This window comes from Lissotriton helveticus, chromosome 1_1, assembly GCF_964261635.1.
Source record: "Lissotriton helveticus chromosome 1_1, aLisHel1.1, whole genome shotgun sequence".
Taxonomy (NCBI): Eukaryota; Metazoa; Chordata; class Amphibia; order Caudata; family Salamandridae; genus Lissotriton; species Lissotriton helveticus.
In genome coordinates this window covers 910,081,471-910,108,436 of record NC_136057.1, presented here as the reverse complement: position 1 = coordinate 910,108,436, position 26,966 = coordinate 910,081,471, and the positions used below count along the sequence as shown (strand labels likewise).

At 47.9% G+C, this 26,966-nt stretch overlaps 1 protein-coding gene across 2 annotated transcripts in view; it reads right to left on the bottom strand.

The window, feature by feature from the left end:
* The window catches only part of XPOT (exportin for tRNA), a 538,373-nt gene that overhangs the window by 167,242 nt on the left and 344,165 nt on the right, over positions 1–26,966 (bottom strand). Inside the window, exon 16 of one of the 2 annotated variants that reach the window (XM_078676087.1) lies at positions 23,746–23,815. In XM_078676087.1, coding sequence (XP_078532213.1) covers positions 23,746–23,815 — 70 coding nt within the window. The remainder of the gene's footprint in view (positions 1–23,745; positions 23,816–26,966) is intronic. The other variant, XM_078676095.1, reaches the window with a different exon arrangement.

The following is a 26,966-nucleotide window of genomic DNA, read 5'->3' as shown; positions in this document are numbered from 1 at the left end:
TAGGGGATCTTTGAGTGCATTTTGCCTCTGTAAACATAGCAGAAAGAACGACTTTCGGCCTTGGAAGCTTCAAGACGAAGTATCCCCTGAAACATAGAAGCACCATCGCTGCGCACTGATGTCAGTTTCCAAGTTCCCTTTCTGCACCCTCAGGGGAGAAACATACACAATTGTTGGGTCAGTTGACCTCTAAATCTGGATCTTATTAGATGTTAAATAGAGGCCACTACACAGAACAGGAAAGTTGGAGGTCTGTGAGCAATGTGTGGTTTGATAGAGTACCAACAGAAAGAGCAGTACCAAAGGTATACCAACTTGATCTTCTGATGGACAATTCTAATTGCAGATTCCATATCTTAGAATAGATATCAAAGCAGTAGCTTCAAAGATGGAGGATCAGTGGAGGGAAATCAGCCGAAAAAGTCCTGCAGGACCGCAAAAACAAAGTGTTATTTCGGCCTGACGTGGCCATGCAGTAGTGCCTCATGAAGGTATGCACTAACACTTAAGTCCCAGACTTGCAGAAGGCAAGCTCCAGCACTCCACGAGCTAATGGAGTGATAGCAGCCTTAGCCTTGATAGAATGGGTTCTCAGACCTTTCAGGTGCTGTTTTTTGACTAGCGCATAACACATCTTGATGTACATGACTATCTACATCAAAATCTCCTTTTCTGCACAGTCTTCCCTTTCTTCATCCTGGAGTACCCCACAAAAAAGCAGATTCTCTGCACGGTGTTGATTGATACAATCAATGTAAAAGCTTAAAGCCGGTTTAAGTTCCAGCAGATGGAGCATTTCCTTTTCTTTCGAGGGATGAGGGGGAGAAAAGAACACAGGCAGGGAGATGTACTGCCCTATGTGAAAGTGAATTATGACTGTTGGCAAAGAACGTCTCTCAAGTCCTCAGCACCAATTTGCCAGGGTAAAAGCTGGTGTGTGGTAGTCTGCGCTGGAAATGCCTGAAATTCACTCACATGATGAGCGGAAATAATTGCGATGGGGAGGCAGTCTTCAAAGTCGGGAACAAGCAACTATGCATCGACATGAAGCGCTTACACAAGTGAAACGTCAAATCCAAGTTAAGGTTCCACTGTGGCATCACAAATGGCTTGGTAGGGAACAGGTATGCCAAACCCTTAATAAATATAATCACAATAGGTGATATGAACAAGGACGGTTAGCCTAGTAAAAGCAGTAAAGCCAAAAGGGCTGACAATTAAACTTTAATAGTGCCCACTGCATGGACTGGCTGGGCCAAAGATAAAACAAACAAAAAGATGTCCCACAGGTTTATTTATAGGTGATCAATCTTACAAGCACCGTTAGTGGTAGCTGCTCCGCTAAGGCGGAGGAGCGTCGACTCACTGCTCAAAAGGAAAAATAAAATGACAATAACTTATCCTTTTATTTTTCCAATTGCAGTCTGTTTCATGCGTGGCAGGGCTGGCGAGATCAGGGGAGGAGTGGTTTGCACTCCCTAAGTGTGCATGACTGCTTTGCCGGCCCTCTCGGGCCAGCCAAACAGTCACGCACACTTTGCATGCTTCCCACCGGGCTGTAATGCACAGCCTGGTGGGGAACTTGCACAGTCTACCTATCCCCGTCTGAGCATCAAACCAACGGCGCTTAGACCAATCACAACACTGCATTGCAGCGTTGTGATTGGCTGGGGGGAGCCTGAGGGCTCGGGTGCTTCCTGCTGAGAGACAGGAAGAGGACGGAGAGAGGTGGTGGCTGGCTGTTTCAAGGTGATTTTTTTTTTTCTTCTTATCCCCCCGCCTCACAACCAGCCGTTCAGTAGCAGCTGCTACTGAGCACCACACAAGGCCACAAATTTGTCCCAGCTCCCAGAATAAATGAATTTCGTATAAGGGCGCCTGCTGGTAATGACATCCACCACTTCGGGAGGCAGATCAAAAGCAGTCAACTGCCACTTTACCTTTAAATCACCATGAATGTACGTGCACATTACACAGATATGGGTAGAGGACATTGCCCTGTTGCTATGACAGAAAATCTTCACAAAGTAGTAGCCTAATCGGAGAAGAGATGCTTGTGCCAAAAGGTTCCAGGTACCGCACTCTCCTTAGCCCAATCCGGAGTCACTAGGATGATTTGGGCCTGACCGAACAAGGACTTTTTGGGAACTTGGGGCAGGAGAGACAGGAGGAAGGTGTGCAGGAGTCCGGTGTTCCATTCCAGCCAGAATGCATCTCCTCACAAGCGTTCTTACGAAACTCAAATGTGCAAAACTTCTGATATTGTACATTCGGTGGTGAAAAGATCTAGTCACGGTTTGTCCCATTGTCAGAACACGCCCTGTGTCATCTGGATGTTTAAGCCACTCGTCATCTGACAGACACTGCATGCACAGCTCATCTACTCTATAATTCGGGATCCCTGCTAGGTAGTTAGCGAAAAGGGAAATTCCCTGGCACTCCATTCAACACCACATATGCAACCTGGCACAGGACCCAGAAGCCCCCTCTGCCCTGCTTGTTGCAATAATACATGGCGGTGGTGTTGTCTGTGAGAACCTGCACCTGCCTTCCCTTGATGAATGGCAGAAACGCATTCAGAGCCAGACAAATGGCGGCGATTTCAACAGATTGATTTGGAACCGTGCTTCTGATGAAGACCAGAATCCTCGGATCTTCACTTCCCCAGATGACATCTCCAGCCCAGCAGGGATGCATTTGTCACCACAGTCAGCTCTAGGTGGTGAATGGAGAGGGGTCTTCCGCAGGAAGAACCACCACCATCAACCACCACCATTGCAGATCTTGAGCCATCCCCTCTGAGATTTCCTTGACGCTGGCCCATTGAAATGTACAATTCCACTGCAAAGTCTGCACATGCCACCTGAGACAGCTTACAAGGAGGATGCAGAAGGCTAAGAGGCCAAGAAGTCTCAAAGCTGCTCTCAGCATGGACCAGGACTGATGCTGAAACATTGGGATCATAGCCCTAATGTCCTGGCCTTGTTCCAGCATAGGGAATGTCTAGAGCTGCACCATGTCCAAAACAGATGCAGTGAATGAAAGTCTCTGCAAAGGAATCACAGCCATCACTTCCGTGTACAGTTGAGGTGTGCTCGTAAGGCCAAAAGGGAGCATAGGAAACTGAAAATTCTCCTGGCCTACTGTGAATCACAGGTAACATCTGTGGGGGCTGCATGACGGGTAGCTAAAAATACATGCCCTATAGGTCCAAGGACACCGTCCAGTTGCTGAGGTGTGGGACACACAGGATCTGGCAGTGTGAGCATTTTGAAGTTGCCCTCCCGCAGGAAGTCATTGAGAGGTATAAAATAGGCTGGAGAGCCATCCTTTTTTGACACAAGAAAATGAGAGTAATAACCCTCTCCTTTTTTCAAGTTCAGTATCCTCTCGCAAGCACCCTTGGACAGTAAGTTAAGCAATTCCTGCAGGTGAACAGGTGCTCTTCTGAAATTCTCTCTATGTGGGGGGAATATTTGGTGGGTCAAAAAGAAAAAGTAGGGCATACCCATGCAGAAAGATTTGTAAAACGCATCTGAATGATGGCTCACCAGCCTGGGATAAGTTCTGGATCCGGCCCCCATCCCCACTGCATGGGCTTGCCCCACTAAAGGCAGATTAAAGAAGTTTATTGCACAAGTTACTCACCTTCGGTAACAATATATCTGTAAGAAACATTAGTAGCGATAGATTCCTTACCTTAGAATTACCCCCAGGCATCAGACTGGATCCGGAAAGTTTTCGTCAGCAGTACACCTGCGCGTCGGTAGGCGTCATCGTGCGGCTCCGCGTGTGTCGTTGTTGTCGTTGCCGAGATGACGTTGCTGGAGCTACTTAGACGCGCCAACGCACGCTGACGTCAGTTCTGTACACGACTTTCCGCACCAGGAACGCAGAGCCATTCAAGAAACTGACCACTGGTGCCATGAAACTAGGGCCCTGAAAGGGATGACCTTAACCCTAGAAATCAGTTCGCAGAACGGGGAGGATGGGTGGTGTGGTAAGGAATCTATCACTACTAACAGTACTAATACTACAGATATATCGTTACAGAAGGTAAGTAACTTGTGCATCTGAAAGAAACACATAGTGATAGATTCCTTACCTTAGAATAGATACCCCAGCAATACCAACCCCAGTGGTGGGTCTGCGAACCAAGATCACACCAGTAAGTCCTGGAGAACAGAAACGCTAAATAAGCCGTCTCTCCGGACTTGGCTGTCCAGGCAGTAATGCTTGGTAAACGTGTGCAGCGAGGCCCACGTAGCTGCCTGACCAATGTCATGCAAGGGAACTCCCTGTGCCAAAGCAGTAGTGGCTGCCGTTGCCCTGGTAGAATGGGCGCGCAGTCCCACCGGAGGCTCCTTTTTAGCCAAAGAATAACAAGCCTTAATGCACAGAACGACCCACCGAGAGATGGTCCACTTGTGCACGGCCAGACCTTTTTTGGCTCCCCTGTAGCCACTAAGAGCTGGTCATCCACCCGGAAAAGTTGTGTGCGGTTCAGGTAGAAGGAGAGCGCACGTTTTGGGTCCAGACTGTGGCGCCTCTCTTCCTCTTTTGAGGGATGCGGAGGAGGAAAGAAGGTAGGCAATGTGAAGGTCTGCCCAATGTGAAAGGCAGTGACAACCTTCGGCAGAAAAGAAGGACGAGTCCTTAGAACAACTTTGTCAGGATGGACAGAGAGGAAAGGAGGTTTAGAAGAAAGGGCCTGGAGCTCACTCACTCTTCTGGCAAAGGTGATAGCCACCAGGAAAGCGGTCTTTAAAGTGAGAAGACGAAGAGGACAGTTGTGAAGTGGCATCAGGTATGTCAGAACCAGGTTCAAGTCCCACTGAGGCATTATGAAAGGAGCAGGAGAGAAAAGAGGAGTAATGCCTTTTAAGAATCTATTCACAACAGGGGACTTGAAAAGAAAAGGGAAGCCGTAAAAAGGCTGAAATGGCCGAGAGATAGCCCTCGACAGTGCCCAGAGTAGAGCCCTGCTGGGCCAAAGAAAGGATAAATAGAAGGACCTCTGTAAGAGGGGCAGAAAGGGGATCCACATCCTTTGCTGTGCACCATGCCACAAATGTATTCCACCTGCAGGCATATACAGTCTTAGTGGAGGGATGCCTGGCTGCCAAGATTACATCACAAACTTCGGGAGGCAGGTCAACTGCCGCCGCTCAATCTCCATGCAAGGAGGTGGAGGCTGGACAGGTTCAGTTGGAGGACCGTCCTCTGCTGCTGCAACAGAAGATCCTCCGGAAGAGGCAGTCGGATCGGGGACAATAGCCATGCTGAGCAGCTTAGGATACCATACTCTTCGAGCCCAGTCCGGAGCCACAAGAATGACTTGGGCCCGGTCGTGCTAGATCTTCTTCAGCACTCTGGGTAGAAGTGGTATAGGTGGAAAGGCGAATAGTAGACCGCAACTCCACTCGTGACGAAAAGCGTCGCCTAGCGAGTGCCGCTTTGGAAATTCCTATGCGCAGAACTGATGACATTGCGTGTTCTCTTTGGTGGCGAATAGATCTAACCAAGGCTCTCCCCACTGCTGAAAGAGACCTTGCGCCACGTCACAGTTCCAACGCCATTCGTGATCCATCATGCACCGGCGGCTGAGTTTGTCCGCCCTGGCGTTCAGAGAACCTGCCACGTGTTGAACCACCAGGGAAATGCCCTGATGTTCCAGCCATGTCCAGAGGCTCAGAGCCTCCTGACAAAGGGTCCACGACCCCACCCCGCCCTGTTTGTTGCAGTACCACTTGGCGGTGGTGTGGTCTGTGAACACCTGCACTACTCTCCCCTTGACAGAGGGAAGGAATGCCTTCAGTGCAAGCCGGATCGCCCAAAGCTCCAGAAGATTGATATGGAGCCGGGACTCCACCGGAGACCAGAGTCCTCTGATCTCTGCCTCTCCCAGGTGGCCTCCCCATCCCATAAGGGACGCGTCCGTCACAACTGTGTGCTCTGCTTGGGGAAGGGAGAGGGATCTGCCATTGACCCAATCGCGATTCGTGAGCCACCAGTGCAGTTGGTGTGCAGTGCCCTCCGAGATCTGGACGTGAGCAGACAGGTTGCCCTGATGCTGTGCCCACTGGAACTTCAGGTCCCACTGTAGAGCCCACATATGCCATCTGGCACGATCCACTAGCCGGATGCAGGAGGCCAAAAGGCCCAGTAGCCGGAGGGTCATCCTGACCAAAACCCGGGATAGAGGCTGAAAGATCGGAATCATAGCCTGAATATCCCGGACTCGCTGCTCAGGAGGATAAACCCGAAACTGCGCTGTGTCCAGAACCGCTCCGATGAAGAGGAGCATCTGAGAGGGAATCAGGTGTGACTTCGGCACGTAGATGGAAAACCCCAGCAAATGCAGGAGGTCGGCCGTAGTCTGGAGGTGAGAAACGACTGCCTGGGGCGAGCCTGCTTTCAACAGCCGAGATGGGGGAAGACTGGAACCCCGGATCTGCGCAGATGAGCTGCGACCACCGCCATCACTTTTGTGAACACCCGAGGGGCGCTAGTAAGGCCGAAGGAGAGCACGGTAAACTGAAAGTGCTCGTGGCCTACCGTGAACCGCAGGTAACGCCGTTGTCCTTCTTGGGGACCAGAAAGTAGTGGGAATAATAACCACAACCTACTTCTGGCCCAGGAACGCGCTCCATGGCCCCCTTGGCAAGGAGGGCCGTGACTTTGTGCTGAAGAAGCTCAAGATGGTCCCTCGACATGCGGTGGTACTGAGGTGGCATGGCTGGAGGGGTAGTCTCGAAGGGGAGGGTGCAGCCCCTTCAGACAATTTGCTGCACCCCCTTGTCCGATGTGATGTTGCACCAGTGGGGAGATGATGGCAAATTCTGCCGCCCACTGGTGTTTGATGGCCCTGAAAGTTCGGACTAGGAAGGTTTTGCAGTGGATGCTTACGGGGTGGAGGTGGACTGACCCGCCCGCTGGCCCCCAGAACCACCTCGACGTTTCCCATGTCCGCGGCCACGCTGAGGTTGTTGCTGCGCAGCCTGTGTCTCTGGAACAAACGTGTTGGGGAACCCCTTCCGTGGCCACGAAAGAGCGAAAAGCACAAGGTGGAGAAGGTCGAGTGGCCGAAAGGCCCAAGGTCTTGGCCAAGGCCCAAGGACTTGGCCATTGCCCGGGAGTACTTAAAGTGCTCCAACGCACTATCAGCCTTATTGCCAAAGAGGCGAATGCCATCAAAGGGCATGTCCATCAAAGTGTTCTGGACATCCCATGAGAAGCCAGGTGTCCTCAGCCAGGCGTGGCGCCGAAGCGCCACCCTTGTGGAAATCGCCCTGGCCAGCAAGTCGGCGGTATCAAGCCCACAACAGATGGTGAACTTAGCTGCGTCTCTCCCAGCAGCAATAGCTTGGGGGAGTACTGTCTGGGCCTCCTCCGGACAGTTAGGCAGCAAATGCACAACAGTGTCCCACACAGAGTGGGAATAACGGCCCAAGAGGCATGCGGTGTTCACCAACCACAGCCCTAAACTGGCAGATGAAAAAAGCTTCTTGCCAAGCTGCTCCAGCTTCTTGGATTCCCTATCCGGAGGGGCGGAAGGTAACGTGCTCTGGAAAGCAGAGGCTTGGACAACCAAGCTCTCAAGAGTAGGGTGTTGGGAGAGAAAAAGCGGGTCTCCCGAAGCTGGGCGATGGCAAGGGGCCAATGTCCTGTCCACAGGAGCCCCTGTGTTGGGCCTCGACCAGGTGCCCAAAAGAAAGTCAGAAAGTGCCTCATTGAAAGGCAGCAGTGGCTCCGCAGAGGTAGCCGTCGGCTGAGCACTTCTGTCGGGTTAGTCCTGACGGCCACTGTAGGGTGTTCGATGTGGAGGGCCTCTGCCGTCCTAAGCAACACCACTGCGTAACTTGCTCCCTCCTCCTTAGCGCGCGGAAGGAGGAGGCAGTATGCCAAGGTCAGGTGAAGTGTCAAGACCACTAGCATCCCCCAAATCCTCTGCCAGTCCGGATCATAACCACACTGTTGTGTGAGAGGGTCCTCAGACCCCTCCCAGTCCTCCGAAGTCTGATGAAACAGGCTCAAAATAAGGACGACGGACATAGGGGTAAAAAGGCCCCATACACGTCGGAATCGGTGTCGACCGACGCCGTGTCCGGGCTGAAACCAGGGTCGACTTCGGTGGTAGCACAGGACAACGTCGGAGTGGTAGACACCGGTGGAGGTGTTACAAGGTCAACCGGTGTCGCCCGCGATCCGAGCCTGAATCCAAGGGGGTTCTGCGGGGCAGAAGCCGGCAGGGATGGGAGAACGACGGCCCAAAGAGTCGGGCCATAGTAGCAAGCAAATTATTTCACCTGAGCAGGCGTTGCCAACGGACCCGGGAAGGATGGGTAGGCCTTCGTCGTCGTCGCTGGCTCTGCTGGAGTCGTGGGGGTGGCACCACCCGCACCCTCAGCCGCATCGCGCAATGGGAAGTCGAGGAACGACGACGCTTCTTCGACTTCTCTTTGGAATGCTTTGACTTACCTGACTCAGAGTGCGAAGTCTTAGATCCAGACAAACGATGGTGACGGCTCCGCGACCGGTCCCTCGACCTCGGGACCAGGACCTGGAGCGGCGCGGAGCCGACTGCCGGACTTCTAGCAACTTTCAGGGCCACTCCCGCAAAGCCTTCGGTGCCATAGCCTGGCAGTCAGGGCACGATTTGGAGTCGTAGTCACGCCCCAGTCAGTAGAGACACACGCGGTCCGGGTCCGTCACTGACATCATGCGGTGACAGTCCCCGCAGTTCTTGAAGCCGAGCATCCTTACAACACCAGGAGTCGATCGACTCGAAAGAATTGAGATAAAATGGCCTTGAAAAACTCAGTCAAAAAGTGACTGGGGGTACTTGCTCTTCCTGGATCTGCGCTTGCTGGCGCAGAAAAATAGAAAACTGACGTCAGCGCGGGTGCGTCTAAGTAGCTCCAGCGACGTCATCGCGGAGCCGCACGATGACGTCTACCGACACGCAGGGGTACTGCTGACAAAAAAATTCCGGATCCAGTCTGACGCCTCGGGGTAATTCTAAGGTAAGGAATCTATCACTACGAGTTTCTTTCAGATGGTTGTTGCCACAACAGAGGAAAAAAGAGGACTGGTAGCTCTGATGACCTGCACATTGCTTGCCAGACACATGTCTACAGCCTCCAAAGGCCTGGACTAACTGCTATACTAGTTGGACTGCCTTTGCCTACACTTAAACCCTCTGGAATAGTCTCTAAACTTTTTTAATTGGTCTGGAAACTGCTTGGCCGGGGTCAACAGACCTAGTGAGGTGCCGTTCCTTACAGCACTCCAATGCAGAATCTGCCTTTTCACCAAAAAGGCGTAATCAATCAAAAGGCATATCCACAAGATAGGCTTGCAAATTACTGGGAAATCCCTCAGGTTGTATCCATGATGTCGGTGAAGAACAAGGCTGGAGAAAAATGTCCTTCATAGGAATCAGTAGTATCTAGGTCAGCATAGATAACCTATTTGGCTGCATCTTGTCAATCATAAATTGTCTAAGCCAGGGAGACCCTAAGGTCTTCCAGGACCAGTTGAAAATCTTGCTGCATGTTCTACAGGGCATGTGTGTGGCGGCCCAAAAGACAAACAGCATTAACCAACCGCAATGCTAGATTGGCGAAGGAAAACATGGTTGTCAAAAGTCTCAGTCATTTTGGACTCCTTATCCGGCTGAGTCATATGTAAAGAACTGGGATTCACTTAACTAGTTGAATCTCGAGTCACAAGGCTCTCTGGAGTAGGATGTTCAGTAAGAAAATCAGGATCGCCAGTAGGTGGTCTGTGATGCCTAGCAAACAGCCTGTTCTCTGGTAGACAGGAATAGGGTTTGGCCAGGGGCCATCTAGGTAAAGATGAGGGCTTTGTTAAAAGAAAGTAAAGACTCGGGCATGGCTGGACCAGGATGCAAGATTTCTGTGAGGGTGTTCGTTTTGGTCGCAACTGAGGGCAGCTGTAACTCAAGGACCTCAACTGCCCTCGGGACTATCAGTGCAAAGAAGGGGCTTTCTTCTACTGGAGGCCCAAGTGAGGAGTCAAACCCTGCCTCAAGGGCGGTGTTAACGCCACTGGCCTCTTGAAAAGCCATGTAAAAATATCACTGGTGTAATGAGGGGAGAGATAACCACTTCCATCCCCACCATCATCACCATTCCCATCTTGGGGTGTTTTTTGACAGTCACGGCCAAACCGATAATGGTCACTCTGCTGTTGCATCAGCCCAGGCAGAGGCTTCGGATCAGAATCAGGCTGTATGAGAATTGGTCGACATTTCGTAATCTCGGAGCACAACAACCACTGAGATCAAGCCAAAGTTGGTTCGGAGTCTGACATCGGAATCAGCACTATAGCCTCTTCCAGTGCTGGTGTGCCAGTACCTGTGTTAACATCGAAGGGACTGGCACATGTCTTGGAGCTAGAATGGAAGCTGGTACCAGACTCCGTAAGGGACCCTCGGTGGGTCCAATGGAGTCAGACCGCTCGAGGAAGAATCTGCAATCCTTAACCAGACGAAGGGCCCCTTTGATTCCTGGTACTTGAAGGCAAACAGAGGGAGCTGGAGACAGCATGGCCTCCTTAAAGGCTTCAATCTGCTGCAGTTTTGCAGATGGCCCAGGAAACACAGGGCGCACTGGGATCAGCTGAGGAATCAGCTTTGCAACTGGAGACATGGAGGGTAAACAACTTTAATGACACGATTGAGCGTTCGCTTTTGGTTTAGAGTGGCAAGATGGGGTCGAGTCCTGCTTTGATTTTTTTATGTTTGCGCTTGTACTACAACTTGGAATTACAAGAGGACTTTGAGCGTGAATTTGACCACTCGCGGGAACCGTCTCAGAAACAGAACTTGCATAAAATCTGGAAGTTCTTGTGTTTGACAACATGCAGCTTCACCTCCCAGATTGCTTTAGGGTGCATGAGGGCACATCTGTCGCATAACTTCAAATTGAGGCCTGAGCGCAGACGCCAGAGACAAACCTTGTGTGGGTCTTTTACCAACATTTGGTTTCTGGAGTCACGGCACAGCTTGCAATTAGGGGACACTCTTCCCTAGCACACTAGAATTTGATTTAGAAATCATCGGAAAACAAGAAAATTGGGATCGGAACTCTGAATCTGCATCATAAGTGCGCAGGGGTGGCGCTTATATATGCAGCTTGGCTGAGTCACTTGCAGGCCTGTACAGAGCTGATACGGACCCAGTTCAGGAGCACTGCTGAAGAAAAGGTTCTAAATCTAGTCTGGCCCCTGGTGGGTACTCTAAGTTGAGGAATATGCAGTTAGAAGTAACTTTGAGAACGTCTCTGCTTCCAGGGAGGTGGAAGGGTGCATGCCAATCTACAATACAACAAGCTGCAAACTGAGTGTTACAGGTATGTAAAGTTTTACATTTTGAACGGGTTGTTGTAGACCACATGCTATGCATAAATTGTAAAACAGTGCCGCTCATTGTCTATAGCGGTGATTACTGAGAATTAGAAGAGGCAGTGGTGAAAAGTGTTTTACGAAATGCTTGGACTACTAGTGAGTGCTTCTCTACTTGCCAGTACCTGCTAATAATGGTTAATGAAAGTATTAACTGAAGTTCAGGTTGACGCTGTATAAAAGTCAGCTGGTGGAATGTTGTAGAGAAATTACATCTTTAGCTCCCTTCTTCCTAGTGGAGTGTGCTCTAATAGCACGGGCCTGGTGTGAGCCGAAACGGGTGTCGCGTGCTCTGACTACTTCCCCTGGCTGTGACCCAGGGCTCAGCCTGCTGAGACAGAAGGGGCCCTTGTGCTGGGGGGGGGTCAACTGGGGTCGCTCCACAATCTGGTGAACGGCTGCGGCCATGGTCGGGAGGAGGGCAGCCCATGGCTTGCAACTGTGCACAAAAGGGGGAGGGACTTGCTGCGGCCTTCCTGAAGTTGGGAGGTTCTTCCAGCACAAGGCGGACAACAGTGGCTGATGCACCAAGAGGAAGTCAGCCGGCCCCAGGGGAAGAGTGCTTCAGCGGTTGTCTCTGGGTGTCGCTTGAGTACAGTCGGCCACGGACAGTGCTAGGTCTGGGGAACTTGGACCCGCGTGGAGCATTCCTAGCAGTGCCTTTTTAACCGCAGGTACTGTACACTTCGCCCCCTTGCCTCTCGGGGCTCGCGTGGCCTCTGTCTAAGTGCTGCTGGATTGACCAGGTCTCCATATCTTTGTAGGAGCTGCAACCAGCTGTCTGCTCAACCCATTCCCCCACCACTAGTGAGTGCCATGTGTGCCCTGGGCCACTCATGCCATGTCTTAGTGAGGGCACAGTGCAGAGTTGGCTGTTCTCAGGCAACCCTCTATGGTGGGGGTTGCCCCTTGTGCTACTTGTGCCACCCCAGTTGGGGGACTGGCAGGCCAATTATATGAACTCCCTCACAATGGCTAAGTATAAACCTGCCAAAGGGTAAAGAAAACTGGACAACTACGCCAAATCCCTGTCACCAAAATGGTGTCTACCAAAATGCTGAACCCTCAGCCATGGAGACTGTGGCGCAGGGTCAACCGTGGACAATGCAGCCTTACTGCTCCAGGAGTCCAGGTTGGCCATAGAGACTAAAATTGTGGAGGCCAGGTCAGACATCTCCCTACTCCACCAGGACTTGTGTGAAACGACGGGCTGGGTCATGGAAGCTGAAGGGCATATCTCAACCCTAGCAGGCCCAGTGCAGGTGCTGCAGAGGATGGTCCACAACCTGCAAAAGCGGAGATGGCTCTGCGTTTCAACAATACAGAGGGACGCGCCTGTCGCAATAATGTTCGATTTGTGGACTTCCCAGAGGAAGCGAAGGAGCCCAACTAAGAGACATTCCTCGAAACCTGCCTACCAAGTGTCCCCGCTGCTTTCTCATCGAATGGGCACAGAGGGTGATCTCATGGTGGCCACAGCCTGGGATCCCGCTGAGGGCAAACGCTGAAAGATCACTCAACTGTCGCGAACCTGACCTGGTCCTTTGTTTGGCACTGACTCTTTGAAAATCCTTGTGATATGGGCCTGCACAACATGCTTCTCTTTCCTGCCAAACTGAATATGCTCTTCCAAGGAAAAGCACTATTTTTCAACCACCCAGAGAGAGTATGGGAATGAGTCGAATAGCGGTCTCCACGTATGGACCTCACTGTATCTCATCACGGCGTAGATGACGTCCTAGGAGAGGGGCCCGATTGGCGCAAGTCAGGCAGAGGCTCTCACAGGCACAATAGGGGTGGGACCCGGGGACGATGGCCTAGCATGATCTCTGCATCCAAAGAGGCCCAGAGGTTACGACTTTAACCAGATTCAAACACCAGCAGTGGACCCTCACAGACCAGACTGGATGTGGACATGCCGGAACAATTTACTCAGAAGTCGGCTGGGCCACAGTGATTGAGAGCGAAGGTGCACTCAATCTTTTATTGTTTGATTACTATGGGGATAGTTAGTAATGTCTGATGGGCGAAAAATGGTTCGGGGGAGCGCAGGGAGTGGAGTAGTTGAAGTTTTTGTTATCCCTTTGTGCTCTGTTTTGTATTGCTCACTGTTTCTCTTTTTACAAGTAACATGCGACAGACCCTCATGAATATAGGTGTCACCTGTCCCTAAAGCTAATCTCACTTTCCTGATGGGCCCCTGACTTTAAATATTAACCTGGAACGTTAACGGCCTTCTTGACAAAATAAAGAGAGGTGCTGTCCTGAGAGACGTGAAACAGCAGGCCAGCATTTTACTGCTCCAATAGACCCACCTCATGGGAGACAACTGCCCCTTTCTTGCCCACCATGGCTATACTAGAGTGTTCCACACCGGCTTGGTTAGGGGAGTTAGATGAGTAGTGATACTCTTACATCACCTATTTCATTTTGTTGTTGTTGCCTCTCATTGGAATGCGCAGGGACTATATCTCCTCCTGGAGAGTACGCTAGGAGGACAACCGTGGACCATAGGTAGTATATGTCTATCTCCAGCGTTCGTCACTGCCACGCTAGCAGACCTTTCCAGAATACTACTGTAGACATAACCGGGTACCCTCATACTGGGTGGAGACTTTAATGCCATTATGAACAAAACACTCAACAAGTCCTCTGCAAATCCTCCTCTATATAGGCACGCTCCCTAGGCTTGGTGGACGTATGGCATAGATGGAACCACTGGGACATCACATTCACACATTGCTCTGCCTCACACAAGATACATTCCTGTCTTGACTATTTCTTTATGCCCACAGACTCCTTACTACTCGTCCAACACACCCATATCCTTCCCAGGGAACTGTATGACCACGCCTCTTTGAGGTACAGTTGGGAACCGGGCACACAGTGGCATAGGGATTTTGGAGAATTAACATCTGGTGGCTTAGTAAACCTCCTGAGAGCTGTCATTACAGAATATTTTGACTTAAAACCAACACAGTGACCTCCTCTGTGCGTCTACAGGAGGCATTCAAGGAAAAAGCACTGGTGGCGAACAGGATAGGAACGGGAAATTACACTCAGAGTCCCAGATCCTTGTACTTGAACAATCTGCTGAGGCAAAACAATAGGTGTCTCACAAGCAACACAAAGATGACCTCCGCAAGACACTGAGGCGCAGATTCCTGGATTTGGCCCGCACTACTGTCTCCCTATCATAGTACCATCTCCATGAACATGGTAATAAGGCTGGCAACTTGCACTACTAGATATCCCAAAAACAATAGGAATCCCAATTTTCTCGGCCAGACTCCAGAGGGACGCCTCATGTCCGACCCCACTGAAATCGCAGACATGTTTGCAACGTACTATCGCTCAATCTACAGCCACAAACCTTCCCCATTGCTAGAATCTAGTCCCCCAATAGCTGCGGACCTCCCAATCTACCCATTGTCATGCTATCAATGTTAAACCGCCAGTTCTGCTAATTCGTTGGGGAAAACACCTGTCCTAAACGGCTACCTGGCTGAATTATTTAAGAGATTCTAGCCCTCCACCTGCTCCCCCTTTATGATGAGGCAGGCCATACAAGAACTCTGCTCCCTGGTCTTCGGTCGGCCACTATTACCACCTCCTTAAGCCAGGTAGACCAACGACGCCCTGTGCCTTCTACCAGCCTATTTCCTTGCTTAATATTGAAACCAAAATCTTGGCACAAATGCTGGCCACATGGTTAACTACCGTAGTACAAACACTAATTTGCAAGGATCAAGTCAAGTCAAGTCAGAGAATTTATATAGCGCACTACATACCCAGAGGGTCTCAAGGCGCTTAGGGAGGGGAAGAGGATTATTTGTCAAATATCCACGTTTTAAGTTGCTTTCTGAATGCTAGGTGGTTCTGGGTAAGGCGAAGGTAAGTGGGGAGTGAGTTCCATGTTTTAGCAGCCAGGTATGAGAAGGATCTGCCTCCCATGGTTGTCTTGTTGATGCGAGGTACAGTGGCGAGGGCTTGGTTGGAAGAACGCAGTTGGCGGGAGGGGGTGTAGAAGGACAGTCGTGAGTTGAGGCATTCTGGTCCGATGTCGTAGAGTGATTTGTGAGCGTGGGTTAGCAGTCGGAAAGTGATCCTCTTGTTGACGGGTAGCCAGTGGAGGTCTCTTAGGTGACCAGAGATGTGTTCGTTACGCGGGATGTCTAATATGATCCTGGCTGAGGCGTTTTGGATTCGTTGGAGTTTCTTCTGGAGTTTAGCGGTAGTTCCTGCGTAGAGGGTGTTTCCGTAGTCCAGTCGGCTCGTGACCAGAGCATGGGTGACTGTTTTTCTGGTCTCGGTGGGGATCCAACGAAATGTTTTTTTGAGCATGCGAAGAATGTTGAAGCAGGATGAGGATACGGCGCTGACTTGTCTGTTCATTGAAAGTGAAGAATCCAGGATAACGCCTAGGTTCCGTGCGTGGTCTGTCGGGATGGGTGCTTTTCCAAGGGCTTCCGGCCACCAAGAGGCGTCCCATGCAGAGGGGGATGTACCTAAGATGAGGACTTCAGTTTTATCTGAATTCAGTTTCAGACGGCTGTGTTTCATCCATTCGGCCACTTCTTTCATTCCTTCGTGTAGGTTAGTTTTGGCGGTGTTGGGGTCATTGGTGAGAGAAAGGATCAGTTGAGTGTCATCCGCGTAAGAGATGATGTTGAGGTTGTGTTGGCGTGCGATGGCCGCGAGGGGGCTCATGTATACGTTGAAGAGGGTGGGACTGAGTGAGGATCCTTGTGGTACTCCACAGATGACTTCAGAGGCCTCGGACTTGAATGGTGGAAGGCGGACTTTCTGGGTTCTTCCGGTGAGGAACGAGGTGATCCATTCAAGTGCTTTTCCTTGTATTCCGATGTTTCTGAGGCGTTGTAGAAGGGTGCTATGGCAGACTGTGTCGAAGGCAGCGGAGAGGTCGAGGAGGATGAGGGCGACTGTGTCTCCATTGTCCAGTAGAGTTCGAATGTCGTCTGTTGCTGCGATGAGGGCGGTCTCAGTGCTGTGTTTTGCTCGGAAGCCAGATTGTGAGGAGTCGAGGGATTTGTTGGCTTCGAGGAAAGCGGCGAGCTGGTTGTTGACGGCTTTCTCGATGACTTTGGCCGGGAAAGGGAGGAGTGATATGGGGCGGTAATTTTTGAGTTCGGTGGGGTCCGCTGTGGGTTTTTTCAGAAGGGCGGTGAGTTCGGCGTGTTTCCAGCTTTCCGGGAAGGTGGCGGAGTTGAAGGAGCTGTTGATGACATCTCGGAGGTGTGGTGCTATGATGGAGTCTGCTTTGTTGAAGATGTGGTGAGGACATGGGTCTGTGGGGGATCCTGAGTGGATGGAGTTCATCAGGCGGATGGTGTCCTCAGTGGAGATTGGGTTCCAGTCGTTAAGGGTGTTCAGGGGGGGAGAATGTTCATCATATGGTTGGGTGGGTTGGTCTCCGGGTTGTTTGTCGAAGCTGTTGTGGATGTCTGCAATTTTGTTGTGGAAGAATGAGGCTAGGGAGTCGCAGAGGGCTTGAGAGGGGGTGATGTCGTTGGAGTTGGCTGAGGGATTGGTAAATTCCTTGACGATGTTGAAAAGTTCCTTGCTGTTGTGGGCGTTGTTGTCTAGTCGATCCTTGAATGCTGTTTTCTTGGCCTTTCGGATTAGTTGGTGGTGTATGCGGGTGGCGTTTTTGAAGGCGTCCTTGGTGCTGGTGGTTGGGTCCTTTTTCCAGGCCTTTTCAAGGGAGCGGCAGAGTTTCTTGGACTTCTTAAGATCATCGTTGAACCATGAGGCCTTCTTGCTGCCAGGTTTGCTTTGACGTTTTTTCAGTGGTGCTAAGGTGTCGGCGGTGTTGGATAGCCATAGGGTGAAGTTGGCGGCGGCTTGGTCTGGGTTAGAAGAGTGGGCAGGGGTGTTTAGAAGGAGCGATGAGGAGATCTGGTCGATGGTGATTTTGTTCCAGTTTCTTTGTAGAGTTGGTTGGAGGTGTTTGATGGGTTTCGGCTTGTTGTAGGTGAAGTGAACGCAGCTGTGGTCAGTCCAGAGGAGATCCGTAGTATGGCTGAAGGAGACATGTTTGCTGGAGGAGAAGATGGGGTCGAGTGTGTGGCCTGCGATGTGGGTGGGGGAAGTGACCAGTTGTTTAAGTCCGAGGTTGGCGAGGTTGTCCAAGAGGGTGGTGGTGTTGCGGTCGTTGTTCTTTTCAAGGTGAAAGTTGAGGTCTCCCAGAAGGATGTACTCTTTGGAGGGGAGCGCGTGTGGAGTGATGAAGTCCGTGATGTCTTCACTGAATTTTGCACGGGGTCCTGGTGGTCTGTAGAGGAGGGTGCCTCTGAGTGTGGTTTTGGGGTCGATGTGAATCTGGAAGTGAAGGTGTTCGGAGTTGGTGGGGTTGGCGTCGGAGCTGGTTGAGATGCGGATAGATTTTTTATGGACGATAGCGATTCCTCCTCCTGTGTGGCCGGTACGGTCCTTGCGTGTGATCTTATAGTCTTCTGGGATGGCAATGGTGATGTCTGGGGCGGAGGAAGCGTTCATCCATGTTTCTGTTAGGAAGGCGACGTCTGGAGAGATGGTGTCTAATAGATTCCATAGGTCAATGGCGTGTCTGTGGACCGATCGGGTGTTGAGAAGGATGCATTGTAGGTGGTTGGGGTCGGGAATCTGTGGTGTGGTCATAGCGGAGAAGTTGTCGGTGCCGATGAATTTGCAGGAGTAGCAAGAGAAAGGTCCATGGGTGTGTCCAGGAGCGGCTTGGACGCAGTTGGGGGAGCGGCCGGGGTTAAGGGCTAGGAGGGTGGCGGCATCGTAGGTAATGCGGGAGGGCTGGGAAGCGCGAGGGGCAGGGGGTCTGGCACTGGGCGCGGTCCAGGCGCGGACGGGCGTAGACGGGCTTACCTTTGGCGCACCTTCGGCGTGGACGCTGCGCGTGGGACCATCAGACATAAATGGGCAGTGGAGGGGGCGGAGCGTGGGAGGGGCAGCAGGGAGGCGGTAGTGAGGCTGAGGGGCGGGCCTGGGGAGATCAACAATAACAAAATGGAGGGTCCGAGGGGAGGCAGACAGGGGTAACAGTAACAAGGATATAGCGAGTGAGCTGCAAGCACAATCAAAACTGAAGCGCTACACAAATACAGCGTCAATGGCACAAATACAACAACAATGATCCCAATAGCGCTGACGGAGGCAGATAGACAGCAGAGGCGCTACGCGTGTGAGGCGTCCAAATACAATCACAGCAACAATGATCCCAAAAGCGCTGAAAGAGTCAGGCAATCAACAGAAGCGCTACGCGTGCGAGGCGCTAATATGCAAAAATGGTTTCATGCCCAGCAGGAGTACAACATTTTCTAAATCAGCTTCACACACTGACCTCTTATCAGGCCCAGCTACTCCCCTCCTTGTTGATTATGAAAAGTATATGACATGGTCCATTGGCCATTCTCATTTAAAATACTCCAACGAACGAATTCCGGGGCCCAATTGCTTGCTCTAGCTGAGGCATTATATGATCACCCTACAGCGAGGGTCCAAGCCAATGGGATACTTTCCACACCCTTCCCAGCGCAGAACAAGGACAGGATGCCCCTTATCTCCGTTACTCTTGCCATGGTGATTGAACCCCTGGCAAATTGGATTAGAGCGGAAGCCAGGTCCAAGGCTTTTCCTGGTTTCCACATTGCAAGGCTAGAGTGCCACTATACGATAAGTATATGCTGCTCAACCTGCAATCCCCCTCAGGCGGCTTTGCCACAACTTATCAGAATGGTGGAAGTCTATGGAGACGTAGTGGTCTGCGGGTTAATTGGGATAAGTCCCAATACATACACCTTGTGGGTCCACCTCTCCCCCTTAACTGGAAAATAGATTGAGGGTCACCTCTGTCCCTTTCAAGTACTTTTGCATCCATCATTGCATCAGATCCACAGACGGTATGGGACCTCAACATTACACCAATCCTGACTTGCACATGCACAGATCTGGACAACTGAATCACTCTTCCAATGAATCCACCTAGCCAAATTGCTTTTTTACAAAATGCTTGTTCTGCCCAGATTCTTATGGTTATTGCAAAACAACCCTTTCATTCTCCCTTTCTCTGATCTACAATCCATAGCTATGAGGTTTTACTGGGCCTCCAAATCCCCGAGAGTCTTCCACAGTAAGTGCTTCGCCTCCCCCTAATGTGGAGGTTAAAGGTGCCCCTGATCTCCACCTCAACTATTATGCAGCAAAAATGGTGCTGGTCAATGATTGACTGTTCGGCGACTGCCACAACCTTCAATGACACCTTGAACTACACATGTTTGAGAACTGGGGTGTTCACAACCTACTTTGAGAGGAAACCCCCTACTTCCCATCCACAGATCTCCAAAATCCCTCTCCTGTGCTGGAGGGCAGCACTCACAAATAACAACTGCCTGGGAGTACCGACGACGCAGACTCCACTGTGGGCAGAAACATGGCTGGTATGAATAGCATGCCTGGCAGGTTTCCGGGAATGGGAGCTGATAGGAATTACTATGTTGGGGGACCTGTGAGAAAAGGACCACATTGTGTCCTTTAACCATCTCAAAGCTGATTGCAGACTCCATACCTTGCAATTCTTCAGATACCTACAGGTGGGACATGCCCTTGATACATCTAAAGAGCTCTTTATGAAGGTCCCATAGGCTAAACACCTGAAGATGAAAGGGATGATGTTTCCTTTGATCACTTTTTCTTAATGCCCCAAACCATATCCTAATGCTCAAAAGTTGGACGTCTGATTTAGGAGCGCTAGATGACAAGGAACGGTGGGTTGCAAAGATGGCGTCACGCACACTGGCCATACCCTCTAATCTCCAGCCCATTCAATTTTTCTATTTTCACCGTATACATTAAAGCCCAGATGAGCTCTGGAAGATGGGGCGAGCACGCTCACCTAGTTGTGGTGATCCAATGGGATGCTTCTACCATGTTATTTGGTCTTGCTTAGTTATTAAAAGTCTACTGGATCTCAGTGCACGCACAGATTACACACGCATTGCAAGTAGTGGCGGACCTGGACCATAAAGGAATACTGATAGGCATAATGGACAGTTGGTTAAATAAGGTATTGGATATCTGGTAGCTAAACAAGACATTGCTCAGAACTGGCGGTCACCAAATCTGCCCAGTTGGCTACTTGGAGGAAAGGTATGAACTTCTGTTGTAATGCCGAAAGAGAGATATATAAGTGGAGAGGCTCTGCCAAGAAGCATGTGAAAATTTGGGGGCAGGCTCACGTAGAGTGGGCATTTTCTCTTTGATAGGATTCTGTTCCTTGGGACTATGGAGACGACAACTGACTGTGTGAGTGATGAGGGATTTATGACTCAAGAATGCTACAATATCCATGTTTGCCCTACGTAAGTTTGTAACCTTGTACTGTTGGTTTATGACTGTTTTAAAATCAATAAAAAATTAAGTATAACAAATACAGTTCTTATTTGGTTGTAGAAGGCCTTGAGGGCCTCTTGCTCTGGATAGAGCATCCCATGAAAAGTGCATTGTGCATATTCTTGGGGTTGGTTGGTCTGTTGCTGCAGTTGATATTGGTAGGTGTGGCATGTCTGAGAGAGCTGTCATGGAGTTGGTGGAGAGCTACGTGTGATATTCCTGCGAGAAGGGATATTGTTCGGACCAGCCATAAACTTTGCAGTCTCTGCTCATCTAGTTTAGAAACAAACAAATATTCCAACACAATATGTCCACATACTTCTGTTGTGACATTAACTCCTTTTATGAAAGAGAGGTAGTCTTTCTTTTGTTCACTGGATTTTCAAAAGTATATTAAAAAACATTTCCATCATTTATCTTCACATTATTTTGAAAAAGCGTATCATTTTTTTATATTTATCTTATGAATCCCAACACCTCTACGGAAAAAGATTCCCTTTGTTAGGGGAAATTAAATGAATAGGCTTATTTTGTAAGAAATTACTTGAAAATTTAAATAGAATAAATCAAACAAAGAAAACTTCGATTTTATCAGCTAAAGAAACAAAATTCCAAACAAATAATTCAAGCACTTCAAACAGGTTTAGAATTGTCCCTATACAAATTAGAATTGTCCCTATACAAATTACGCACTATTTTAAAACTAAAATTCTGAACTATAAACTGATTAGAAGATTGCATTGGAAAGCGTTTTTCCTAGACCAACCTGAGACTATCCAGCTTACTCACCGGCTATCCAAGACCCCTACAGTAAAGGATTGTTCAGTGGCTTATTATACCTCTGTTACACTTCAGAAATTTGTATTATTAGAAAAAAGTATCCAAAAGTAAAAAAAAACAAAATCACATTTTTAACCATACGAGATGCAAGCGAAAAAGGTGCATGCTAAACAGATATTTACCATCAAAAGGCAAAGGTAGCAGATGTTATTATACTTCCAATACAGAATCCTGAAACGCGGAGCAAGGCATGTTGGTTTGTCTAACTGCAGCGTCCGCTCTATTTAAAGCACCTTGCTAGTATGTGAGATGGTTTTGCCGTCCCAGACAATGTCTCAGACCTTTTTTGCCCTGGGAGAATTCCATCTTCTCCCATTGGTCAATGTCATGCATCTTACAAACTATTGCGAATTAGCAAAGTGCCATTGTCTTGCGGCCTCTACAGCAACCCTTTACCGAGCTGCATCTAGTGTTGTGTTTGCCTTCCAAGGCAGTAGACCACCGCTTTTGTCCTGCACAAGAGCTTGTTTCCTTACTGTGTGGAGAATTATACTAGGAAGCCTGTTGGCCAATGACTTCTAACATAACATAGGTTCTGTGTGACTAGCTTAAACTTACTCTTCATCCAAGGGGATGCCACCCAGGTCTTTATTGAATAAGCTAAGCACAGTTTTGAGCATGGGTAGAGATTGATAATTTTCTCAGTGCTCTAAACAAGGTTTTTATCAGAAAAGTTTCTACTTCTATTTGAATTGTACTCCATGCTGGTGTGCGACCCTCTGATTAATGGCATGGAATGTTGATGTTTCATCTAGAGGGGATGCTTTGAGGGGATTAATATCAAGCTTGCCGTTCTTGTCCGTTGAAGGAATGAGGAACGGCTCCGACTTTTTATCCTTCCTTAGTTCGATCAGGTGGTCATTTTCTATATCCTCATTGTCCCACCCTCATTCTGTGTCTGAAGGTTTCTTCTTTTGAGGTATTCTCAAGCAAATGATTGTAAAGTGAAGCGGGTCTACATGCACAGTAGCACTACTTGCTGTCTACTTCACACACGGTGCTGCCACCTTAATATACATCCCACCCGTAACCTCCTACTCCTCAAACCAAACCAGAATTTCACTGGAACTTTTGTCCCACACCATGAATATTAAGAGATAAGGCTGAAAATAAAATGTATGCAGATTTATATAGCATGAACACAACTGCACAGCAACGGAGTGCTATATGGACATGTAGAATGATAATCAGAAACTACTGGAAGGTAAGCCATGCTTTATAATAGGCACAGTCTCTTGGCAAGGTTTTTAAATTATTGAATGGGGAAGTTCCTATTATTTTGGGTTTCTCCATAAAAGACTGTGTGTAAATAGGTATTAGAGTTTTGCATGAAGAAACATGTACTCTTCTTCAACAACAAGTTCAGGCAGTAATGTTACGTGAAAATATGGCAAGACACGGACGCTGTATGCTTGAAACAGCTTTCTCTGAATAATCAGTAGTGACCACTAAGGAATGAAGTCTTAGACGACCAAAACTTACTTCATTATGGGATAAGCTTCTGGGCTTGCAGTACGAGACTCGTGGCATCTTATCCTGACAAACTTACTGCACATGGGTTTTACAGGTAAACACTTTAGTTCTAATCCCAACTCCTGGTGGTAGCATTTATACAATGATTAGTTCCAAACAGATGTAAAACACAATTATGTGTCAGAAATGTTGGACTATGCCCCGCTGCTTCCAACCCTTTGCTTAGAAGACTAATTCCTAAAAATCAGGACAGATAAATGCACAGCTGTTCCATTAGGATTGAGCCCCAGTTTACTGTCAGGTTGGCAGATAACAACCCGCTGGATCTACACGTTTGTGAGCACTATATAAGTGTTACACAAAAAGTATCAAAGTAAAAACAAACACCACAGCATTTATCAAAAATAGCAACAGCTTGATCCCATTTATTTAAATATCTTTTTCAGCAAAATTCAATTTCACATGCACTCATACAAATGTATCCAAAGAAATTGCAGCACTGTTCACAACAATGTGACAAAGTAACTAGCAGGAAGATGCACAATAAATAGAAAACGGTTAATTTCAAACATTACACAAGGTTTATTAAAAAATACTTACAGGTGGAGAAAGCTCTAGCAGATCTTGAATCCTGTTCAAAATATCTTCAATGAAAGCATTCATTTGTCTGCTAAAAAATATTTAAAACATCGGAAAGGTTAACTTATTGCCAATTACAGAGATAAAGACAAAGAGGAAATCTTGGATACGTCTTTGATGTCCTTGAATACCTCTAAAATAACTTGTCCAACAAGGATGCACAGCACACTTGTCACAATATTCCCATTATAATCTTGCCCTAGTAATAACAGAGACTTTGAACTTGCTACCGGAGAAGGCAAGGGAAATTACACTTCCGAGCAATCTGATATTACTGACTAAAATGTATTCGCCACAATTTATAAGAAATCCAGATTGCCTGAGACACCTTAATAGCAAATAATGTAAAATATGTAATACAATGGGTTAATTACACCATTAAACCACTCCCAGCAGTCCTATTCCCATAGAATAATTTTAAGCCTCTGTCTTTAATTTAGACCAACACCACTCCCAACCCCCTTAGACCATCAAAATAATTATGCTTTTGGCCCATTTCGGTGCTACTAGATGATGCACCACAGCATTAGTTCGCCCTTTTAAAGAGAAACAGCATAGCATGTAAAAGAAAGGTGAAATGTATTCATGCCATCAGAGGCAAAGTCACCCAGCATGTTGGATTGTTGTGCTATATATTGTTTGCTATGTGTGTCAGTTATATATGTCTTACTGCACCTCTGTAATTTTTTGTGTATAAATAAATTTGTTATTCCCCATACGACTAATAAAAGAGTATCATGAAAAGAGAACACTAAACAACCAAGGCTTCTGCTCTTGTTAATTAATGATACTCATTCAGCTATGCGCTACACCAATTTCTGTGAAATCAATGTTGAATTTAATTTCAAACACTTAACATTAATTGAAATATGGCTAAAACTTGGACCTTTGAAGCATTTGGTCTAGTAAAATCACAATAAGGTCTTCATGTAGATACGCAAGTGAAAACACACATTTTCCTTTGTTTCCTGTACCTCAACCAGAACTGCAATTTGGCAGGACGATGACAAGTGCACACTAAATAAACCATCCAAAAACCTACATGTCTACCAACTCCCTAGTTTCGGTGTCCAGCAGCATTAATGCACAAATACAGATTCATGTGCACAGGCCTAAAAACGACTCCCATTCTTAAAGTAAATCATTATCAGTCTTACAATACCCCATACCTTTGCCAGAAATTTCTATTGATGACATTATCTCAATAGGAGATTTCTAACTAACTACATGAAAGTTTTCACAATCTTTAATTTCTACTGTGCCCGACAAATCAAATCAAGTAATTTATCAGAGCCAGAAAGGAAACATTAGCCATTCTCCCACCACAAAATGGAAGATATTTCTGGGTTGAGCAGTTGCTCTTTCTAGATTGGACCATAGCAGCACGATCTGCACATGCTTACTTCAGGTCTTTGTAGTTAGGCATACTGATAAACAATCTAAAATGGATGATTACATCACAGGAATGGTTACATTGAATCACTGGCTTACAATCGTATCTTGAAGTTATTGTACGATACAAAGCATAACATAAAAGGATGATTGTACTATAGCCACAGAAGTGTTTGCCCAATATACATTCTCGAGTGAGTCGCTGCAAGTGCTAAAAATCTAAATATGAATTTCTTCCAGATTTCCATCTTCTTGATTGCATGCATGTCTCGCTGCCCATTCCTTCTGGCGCCATTTCATATGCCTCTGGCTACTTACATTCTGAAGCACCCATATGACATCGTTAGTGCACTACAAAATCACAGTTTAGCTCGTCTACACACTGCACATCCAACATTCCAGCACACACTCACTTCAACTGCTTATTCTAGCAGGCAGAGCCTCCAATGTTTATAAAATCTGTCATGCCAGGCACTCCTGTCAAAACTATACTATACTCAACTAAATATAAATGAACAAACCCATTAAAAGACCATGTTCACAAGAGTGTCCAAGTAAAATGCAGGCATTTCACTGTAACATCCTGCCACGTACAAAAATGTAAATTACCAGAAAACAAAAAATGATGCTGTCCGTCAGGAATAATTCAAATTAGTTAACTTAAGTTCTGAATGCCTCCAAATACAAGTTTACAATTTTAAAAGCTATACAATCACTCCTGCCCAGAGACAATCTCTATCCAGTGAGTATTTATGGCATCATAGTAATCAATGAATGATAGCCTCCAGTAACTTCTAGGAATCAAACCAATGAGTATGCGAGTTAATGAACTTATAGTTCAAATCACTGCAAAGTACCGGGCTTGCCCAGTTTTCCAAACGCCAACTTACATTAAATCAATTTGCAGTAACTTGTGAAGTCATTGATGAATGAAATGGCTGCATTAGTCACGTCTTCAAAGCAATAATGCGGAGTTTTTAAAATATTTGTAAACCTCAACATATATTTACTTTCTCTCCCAAAATATCCCTCATGAGACTCCTGCTCAAAAATCAATTATAAAAATCCCTCATGCTTTTGCAATACCTTCCTGTCCAGTATTGCCTTACATTGACATACATCAAATGGGTACCTTAAAGTAACAAAACACGTTGCAGTGTTGAGAAAGTACGATAGTCTGAGTCAACCTGTGCCTGGGCTGTTTTTCATCAGCGTGTACAATGGACCTGAAAGATGAAGCTTACTTCAATGAGCGCCACTTCCTAGTAGTAAGAGTATAGCACCATCAGTAATTATATTTGAAATTGGTCCACCTTTCCCTGCTCACAAAAAGAAAGGATCCCTGTAAGCATCTGTTCTTGACAGGTAGTGCTGTAGATTCACAAGCAACGCATAAGTCCACCATCTAGTGTTGGGCTCAGATGATAGCATTTTTTTTTGTTCCAAGACGTTTTCTTCAAGTCACAAGGTTGTTAACTCCTCCTATTGGTAATATGGCACATGGTATCAACACCATCTTCAGGTTTTTTTGCCGTGGGTAGGCGAGAATGTACGTACCCTATCTATATGAGCAATGAGATGTCCATGCAGTAGGATGTTACGAGTATATAAAGTATTTGAACTGCAACCTACACAAGGTTGTACAAGGTACTACATGCCAAGAACAGAGGCTTGTAGGGTAAGTAACAATCTATTCGAGGCATGTGTGCTGCAGATGTACGAGTTACTTACCTTCGGTAACAATGTATCTGGTAGAGACGATTCTAGCCGCAGATTCCTTAACGTAGAAT